The sequence below is a fragment of the Procambarus clarkii genome, chromosome 66 (assembly GCF_040958095.1).
Source record: "Procambarus clarkii isolate CNS0578487 chromosome 66, FALCON_Pclarkii_2.0, whole genome shotgun sequence".
In the NCBI taxonomy this organism is placed as follows: Eukaryota; Metazoa; Arthropoda; class Malacostraca; order Decapoda; family Cambaridae; genus Procambarus; species Procambarus clarkii.
This window is the reverse complement of record NC_091215.1, coordinates 27,420,313-27,429,109: the sequence shown is the minus strand read 5'-3', so window position 1 is coordinate 27,429,109 and position 8,797 is coordinate 27,420,313. Positions and strand designations below refer to the sequence as shown.

General features: G+C 35.3%; 1 protein-coding gene across 5 annotated transcripts in view; it reads left to right on the top strand.

The window, feature by feature from the left end:
• Positions 1-736: 736 nt before the first annotated feature.
• PIG-S (phosphatidylinositol glycan anchor biosynthesis class S) overlaps positions 737-8,797 on the top strand; it is a 12,711-nt gene continuing 4,650 nt past the window's right edge. Inside the window, exons 1-7 of one of the 5 annotated variants that reach the window (XM_045760284.2) lie at positions 737-828; positions 2,158-2,466; positions 3,334-3,561; positions 4,182-4,306; positions 4,621-4,717; positions 5,806-5,982; positions 7,717-7,828. In XM_045760284.2, coding sequence (XP_045616240.2) covers positions 2,211-2,466; positions 3,334-3,561; positions 4,182-4,306; positions 4,621-4,717; positions 5,806-5,982; positions 7,717-7,828 — 995 coding nt within the window. In that variant the 5' untranslated portion in view covers positions 737-828; positions 2,158-2,210. Of the gene's footprint in view, positions 995-1,915; positions 2,050-2,157; positions 2,467-3,333; positions 3,562-4,181; positions 4,307-4,620; positions 4,718-5,805; positions 5,983-7,716; positions 7,829-8,797 lie in introns of those variants that run through there. The other 4 variants (XM_069309953.1, XM_045760285.2, XM_045760287.2 and 1 more) reach the window with 4 other exon arrangements.

Genomic DNA, 8,797 nt, shown 5'->3' with positions numbered 1-8,797 from the left:
CCTATAGCTTGACACTAACATATCATTTTTGGGTTATAATATTCAAAGTGTATGGTGTTTTTTTATGTTATTTTAATATAGCTTAGGTACAGCTGTTGGACGTTGGAAATGATAGGACGGCGTGGTGATAGGTTGGGAATTGGAACTAGACTGGGAATGATGATGATTAAACAACCCATGAGGTGACACGAGCATAATCAGCCTGTGGGTGGTTGATGTTTAGAGTGAATGTGACAGCTTGATTGATGAAGATTAAGCCACTCAAAAGGTGGCACGGGCATGAATAGCCCGTAAGTGGTGGCATTTTTTAATGTTCTGGACCAAAGAAAAGCTCATCCCCCACAAGCACAACTAGGTGAGTACAGAATGAGTATGGGGTCCCATCACTCCCAGGATGGGTAGAGGATGCATTACCAATTTCAGAATGGGTATGGGGGTATAATAATTAATTGTGTCGGAGGACAGGCAGCCAGAGTGTATATGATCATACTTTTGATTTAAATTGACTCTTATCTCTTGATTTAAATTTAAATAAAAATGTTTATGGATACCGGTGTCCAAACAGCGACCATTGACCTAAAATATATTATACCATCACTACTTCCACAACCTACCTCTAGCATATGAAATATTGATGATCGGTATTAACAGTTAAATTACAAGCATATTTAAGTCAATCATTTTTTTAAATTAAGACTGTAGGTAAATATCAGAGGAAATGGTATGTGTTGTGTTTACACTTTACAGAGAAAAGAAGTCAGTAACCCGCGGACTGGTAAACAAGAGCCCGGTCTGGGAGAGCCCAGGAGCTAGATCTCGGCTGCACAGGTGCTACCTGCATGTGTAACAAAGGGAGGGGAACCTTTAGAAGAAGATAACGACCGAACATGTATTAGAAGTGTTAGGACCTAGTTGTTGTATGTTGTAGTACAGTCGGCCATTGTCGGTAAATGTTATCTTCACTGCTCGTTCTCTGGTCTGGTCTGGTCTGCTGGTCTCTGCTTTGTTTCTGGTGTTTATAGTCCTAAGTCTGTAACTATTGCTCTTAACTGTGTGGCCATAAGTAATATTATTAATTTAGGGATGGAAATTTGTAAAAGAGCAACATTTATATAGGAGTAATTTGGAAACATAACATTTCTTATCATTAACTTCTAGAGGGAGCTAGCATTTATACTACATAAATGGACCCTATAGAATCGGAAAAGACATTAAAGTTATTTGTCTAGGTAATATATCTGTGAAACAGCAGCACCATCACCTTGCTGGTGCTCTTTAGCTCAGGGACTGTACTGATGGTGAATATATATCTTGGGTCTCGTCTGGTAGCCGGTTGTTAGGAAATGTTATCACATTTTTATAGCCTTGGTACTTTATTTTCCTATTTAACGAAAATAAGAACTTTCGGCAAGTACTGAAGTTATATTTAATACTGAAGAATTTATGATCCCATATTTATCCGCAGTGTTGCAAAGTTATAAGATAGCAGGTTGTAGGCCTATTCTTCTGCTTGCTCCTGAGGCAATTTACCGACGACTATGTTTTATGCTCTAAAAGAAAAGAAAATCTTGAAGAAAATCTAGTTTTTTGTTGTGGTCAGGTTCTTAACCAGTTGTACCAGAGTTTAAGTCACAGGTAGGGCGAGGCATTTGGTCATGTTTCCTTACACCTGGTGTGTCAATTTGACTAGCAGTAAGTAGGTGCCCAGGAGCTAGGCAACTGTTGTGGATTGCATCCTGGGGAAAGATCAGTTGTTGGCTTGGGGGGGGGGGGGGGGACCTCATTAAATCTGACAGTAGTAGACTATATATAATAATATTAATCTATATACTGTACTGTATATATATGTATACAGTATAGGTAGCATAAGGTAATTATCAGGAGAAAGCACTAAGCCATTACAACTATGCCATATAGCACTTGAAAGGGATATGATAAGTGTTTTAGAATAGTGCAAAGGAAAGGAATGGTATCCAACCACTTGGTCGAGGATTGAATGGCAACATGCAAGAAGCAAGATGCTCTCTCTACCTATACCTACGGTTTACAGTAAATTGTATTATATTACTGTATACACAATGTATATAGTATTTTAAAATAATTTCCATGAACATTATAGAACAGTTATTTAATTATATATTTATTGAAATGTTACAGATGGGCCACTGTTTAAACTTAGAAGTTGTATAAGTGAATAGTTGTGCTTCAAGATGACCAAGCAAGGTGAAGAGACTACAATGGGGAGTCGGGAGGGTGCGTGGGCAGCAGCAGGCTTTGCAGCTGTACTGGTCTTGGTTGGATTACCTGTGTGGTGGTACACTACAACGGTCTATCGTGCTCAGCTGCCATACTCGGACATCGTAAATTTGTCTGGTCAACTTCGGTATCATGGTGTTGCAATGACCCTTGTTAGTGCAACACCATCAGCATTTTCAGCTGATTTGGAAAGGAATCTTCGATCTTTGCGTAAGTCTACTGTACAAAAGTGTACATGTACATGTTATGTATTGCTGTATTTTGTATAGGTTTTGAAATTAAAATAGTAAAATCTTACAGGGCTTATTCAGTACAGCATTTATATTTAAAATCAATCTTAACATATTATGATGATTTCTAATGTTCATATTATAGTCACAAATTGTTTGTATTTTTTGGTAGTTTATGAGAATAATCATCTATATATCTTTCTATATTTTTACCCTTGCTTCCTTCCAGAGTAAATGAAGTTGAAGAATTCCTTGAAACTCATGAATAAGAATATATAATGTGCGAAGTACTAAAAAATATAATAAAAACTTGAAATATTTTTTTTCTTTTGGTTCTCAAATTTTGTATGGTTTAGTAATCAGAATTTCTAAATTGCTACATCAAATTTAGTTCACTTGTTGGGGGAATTCTTCTTTCAGTTTTTCCATCAACACAGTCTCTGTTTCACACAATACCACTATACTTTATCATGTGTCTAAGTTGTTTATATATACAGTACTCCATATTGTAAACTACAATGGTCCCAGGACAGCCTTGGAGTACTCCATTTCCATTGTAGTTGACCCAATTTTGATGTTGCCTACCATCTCGTCTTTACATTTAGCTTGTACAGTGCCATAAAACTACAGTATCTCAATGCAATACTATAATATTACCTAAGTTGTACCATTACATTACAGTACTACCAATTTGGATCTCTCATTTTAACTTGTTTCGTAATGAGAGTACAAGGGTACTACGTTTTTCCCTCTAACTTTGCTGTTCTTCACTGTCACTACAGTATATTTCCCAGTTATTTCACAAATACCACCAAAGTTTTCTCAGTACTTCGTAATTTATTTCCAGAGGGTATCAAGTTTCACTTATCCTCTAGAAAGCCAAGAAAGGAAGAACTAGATTTGATAAAATCAGCCGAGTCAATAGCTGACCTTGATTCCAAAATGACAAGAAAAATGCATGTTTCTGCTGGCACTTTGGCTGTGTTTGTTGTCCCTGAGCCAAAATATTTTGAAAAAGATAATGTCAGCATAATTGTTGGAAGACACCGACTCATCTTTGTAAGACCTGACGTAGGTTAGTGTATAACCATTTCCTTTACTTGCCAGCTCGTATTATTTAGACTATGATAACATTTCCATTACTTGATAGATTCTAAATATTTATACGATGTTGCGGACATTGTTTGATTATTGTAATTCTTTTTCATATTGGGAATACGTACTTCATGCATGAGGGAATTGCCTTGGGAGGAATCTCACAAAATATGTCAGTACTGTATAGTAATTTCAGTTTGTAATTTAGTGACCAATGATTGATGTGAACCTTTGTTGGTATCGGTTTACATAAGAGTTCAAGTGCATTGTTAAGTTTTTCTGACCATTTGCAGTAAGTGGTGACTGTGGAGTAAATAGTGATGTCATTTATAGTCTTAGTTTTGGAGGTCTTGTTTAATGCCTCATTTGTTGAGGCATTATTGATTATGCCATGGCATTAATTAAACTTTCAATAAAACGGTTCAGGTACTTCTAGTGGTATATGAATAAACATTTGTTTAAATACAAATTAATTAGCCATTAAATATACCTAGTATATCCTAATTTTAAAAATTAATTAATATGGATAGGATTGGGAAATTTAAATTAACATTTTTGTAAACTTTTTGTTTGTTATTTAAAGTACAAATAAACTTTCAGATATGCAGTCATTGGCAACAGTGGTAAAGACTATGGTGATAGACCCACTGGCCAACAAAAGGGCACTAGGAAGTAGGCTTCTACACCAGCTCCCTGGCATGCACAAGAAGGAAGCAATGAGACAGGTTAGCCAAGATAATGCATTCTTTAGATTGATTTTTTTTAGAAATAACATTCCTAAGTGATAGAAGCAAAACTAAAGGAATTACACATCATGTTCTGGCCCTGGAATACATTCCAGTTTTCTGTAAAATCCTTGGCAGATTCCTAGAGAGATAATTGGGGAGCTTTAGTGAACAGTATACTGTATATATCTTGAGTTGGTTACATACCTTGTGCTTTAATATGTTTATAGTAAATATTTTAAATAAAAAAGTTGTACTGTATATTGTGTGTATTACCGGGTACATAGTTTTTGGATTTGAATTGGCATCTACAGGTACCAACAGAACCAGCATATGATGTGACCTTAACACTGATGGTGCCAGAACCTCACCGCACCAGAATTGACTGGGATGCCAAGGCTGCCGTGAATGGTAACTAATTTAATTTTTACTAGCTAGAAATTTGGGGAATTTTAATGTGTGCTCTTGCTTTTCATTAAGTTCCTCTCGTGTCCAAGTGTTATTTTCTGGTGGGCTGTTGTTATTTATGATTATAATTTTGTCTTCTTGGATTTAGATCTTAATAGTATAATATCCTTATACTGTACTGTATTGTGGATTGTCAAGTGTTAATTCTTTATGACAATTTTAGTCATTTTTCCCCTTTTTGTTCTATCACATCTCTAAATTGAACATCCTCTTGGAAATATCATCTTGTTTAGTTGTCTCTCTTTTAGTTTCATCTCCCACAAGGCAATGATATCTGATTCTTTATTATAATGCAGTATTACTTAGTTCTAGCACTTTTAAATTAACCACATCAGTGTTTTATTATATTAAATTTCAATCAACTTACTTCCTCTTGTTTAAGCTCTTTTCACCTGTCTCACCGAGTTATTCCAATGGTTATTAGATTTCATTTCACTAGGTGTCTTAGCCCTATTATTCTGTTTTCTTTCCTTAGTTCTGTTAGTTCAACTTTTTTGTGTATTCGTATACCTATTGGTACTTGGTGTTGGTACTACCAGCAATAACTATGCTTGCACTCTGTTTTTTTAGTATAGTTTGTTATCAGTATTTGTAACACTTAAAGAGTGCTTATAGATTATCGTCTTTTGTTCTATACCATTGTTTTTAACAGCTCTTAATGTTGGCCTGTTTTCTTTATTTCTAGGTTCAGAATTTGATAAGTTTTCTTAAATCCTTTTATAAATGTATATACTGTTCAGTACTTATATTACTTCTTTCCTGTCTAAATTGTCTTCTAAATTGGATGTATCCAGTATCTTTAGTTTTTCCTCTTAGTTAATTTTTCTTAGCTCTTAAAGTCCAAAAGACATGTAATGGACTTTTATATTATAGCTGTGTTTGTTTAGGCATGAACACACTATTATTGCTGTATATTCCAGTTTAGATCTGACGCATGTCTGCGAGTCTGTGTTTGTAGTTTGTCTTGTGTTCATGATTGTAATATTTTTGGACAGTACTGTATGGTGATATTTATGATTCTCATTTTACAGATTACCTGCAACCAGTGGTGAATCAGTTAGAGAAGGTTACAAAATTGATTGTTAGATCTCAAGTATTGTATATGTCTGGCCTCAACGTCTCCCCAAAATGGTCTACACACCATGATCATTATGCCTTGCCCCAAGAGCAGTTGCCTCTCACCATTAATGCAATTGAGGCCAAATTAGGTATGTAAATTTTTAAGTTGTGCAAGCTACTGTGTTATATTTAGCTGCTCCCTACATTAAGATACTACTGTGTCCTGGAAAAGGATTATGCACAGTCAGTTAGTGTCATACAATAAGGTGTTACAGGGAAGTATCAAGCATCCCTTACTGGGTCCTATATCTGCTTAGGAACTCGCTGGAATGTAATCAGTCCAGCCCAGAATGGCCACCCAAGGTCAATTCATGAAAATTCAAAGCACTTCTGAGCCATCTCTTGGCATAACAGGTGACCACCAAACATAAGAATATTTAAGAACTTAAACATGGAGGTTTTCAAGTCCAAGCACACTCTTTATGTGAGACCATTATATGAGTATGCAGCACTAGCAAGAGAAAGTTCAGAGATTTGTAACTAGATTAGTACCAAAATTGATAGTGCTCTCCTATGAGGACAGGTTGAGGGAATGTGCCCTCACAACCTTAGAGGACACAAGAAACGGATGGGATATGATCACTTTATACAAGATCCTAAGATTAAGAGACTAAGTGGACAAAGTAAGTATTTAAATTAGTAGGAGGTAGGACAAGGAGATATTGGTGAAAGCTGGCATGCAACTGAGTCGCAGAGATGTAAGGAAGTTCTCGTTCCCTGTACGAGTGGTCGGCATGTGGAATGTATTGAAGGAAGAGGCTGATGAAGCAAACTGAATTTAAGAGAAAAATATGATGAAAACCTTAGTGATATGAGTGGTTGAACATTTGATAACACTTTTGAAAATGTCATAATGCTGTATAAGATATTTTTACATTACATAAGGTAAATTATATAAATGTTAAATAAATGAACATAATGTAGTTAATTTTGGTTTGGGGATTGTTACAATAATTACAGTTTTATTTAAGTTGAAATTTGACAATACAGGGTGATGACAATTTGAATGTAATTGTTGAATAGAAGGTGTCATATTTGGTAAGATGGTGTTTATATAATTAACTTTAAAACAATTGGTTTTACTGAATATCAAGTAAAGATGCAATGTATGAACTTGTTTATATATGTATGTGTGTGTGTGTAGGATTGCTATAATGCTTGACTTCAGTTTTAATTTGGCCAGCATAATGAATAAAATTTTAAGGTTTGACAAAAATATAATTTTTTTGTTTTAATTTCTAATTTAAATTAAGACTGATGAACAGTTAAATGTTTTTGGAATGAAATATTGCAGTATTATTTAGAATACTGTATGATGCTGATGCAATAATGAAGGGCACAATGTAACTCAAATAAATGATTATAATATATATATAAGAATGCATACATGGATAAATATGTATAGTGTGGTTTATACATGTAGTTAACAGTAAATAATTTAGGTAAGACACACGAATATGGATTGGGCATCTTGCTGGAGGAAGCCAAGCATTTATTGTAACAAATAATCTGCAAGAAAAACACAATAGGGATGACCTGTGATGCAGACAGTACAGATGTTCGCAAGCATAAGAGCCTAGGTTTAACCCCTGGGCAGGATGAGACTTATGTCATATGATGCCTGTGTTCTACTATCGGTAAGTAGGAACCCGGCGTTAGTCAAGTATTGTGGGTTACATCCTGGGAAAGGTCAGTCATCAGCCTAGGGGTGACCTTAGTAAACCTAAGAGGCTTCCTGTCTCCAACAATGATGAACTTTTGCATTTATTTACAGTAAATACTTAATACCACAGTTAATTTTGTAATTTTTTTTCATATTTTAGGATCATTTGTATGGACTAGGCCGTCTTTACATTTTGTGATATATATTCCACGAGAGAAACAGAGGCCTCTCCATATCCACACATCAGATGGTCAGCCACTTGAAACAAACAGGTAATGTGTATGTGATTTTGAAATATGGAAATAGATATTAGCTTCTGTCTAATGCAACATTTCAGACAAATTGGCTATGTAGCACGATAAGATTTTTCTCAAGGGAATGTTATTTTTGCACTCGTATACTACTGTATTCCAAACTGATATCCCTCGGGTTCAAATACTTTTTTACCCTTATCTCTCTAACTTATTCCCAGCGACCTGCTTCATCTCCTTTGATATGAACACTTTCTCGTCCCTTCTTCGTTCCATACCTCTACCTGGTTCTTTGCCTCCTCCGTCATCATCTCTGATTCTCGCACTCTTTCACTCTTGTCCCTCTAACTTGTTCTCAGCCTCCTTTTTTAAGTAACTTAAGTAACATAAATTAAGTGAATGTGGAATATAAACACGACATATAAACTATTAATATTAATGTACAGTACAGTATATGTTTATCTAGGATGCCTTGGAATACTTTCAATGTACATTTTGTAGTTGTATAATATTTAGATGGATTCAAGTAATGTGGGTCATGTTGAATCAAACTTTATCTTATGGAATTTATTGTACTGTAGTCTCGGTTATTTTAGTGTCCAAAACTAGATCTTGTAGAGTAAATTCCTGTAAAAGTTTATGACCAAAATTGATCTTTTATATTTTGTTTATCTGATTTTTCTGTGTACTGATGTCATTGTTCAGCCTTCCAACCCAAAAGCCACTTCAAATCAAAATAGAATTAAATTTTGCTTTGTAAAAAGGGGCCTAGTTATACTTTTATTTTCTTCCTAAGAACAATGGTTTGCTTTGTTTCACCTGAAACTTTCTGGGCAGTTTTCTCAGGTTTGGGTTGACCGCTGTCATGCTCCTTTTGCCTCGTTGAGCAAGCCAGATTTGGGTTGTGGTATGAATTGGGCTACACCGGTCATAGGGGACCTGGCATGTTTTCAAGAGGCTCCATTGTACCTGACCGTTTAGTTCTCGGAA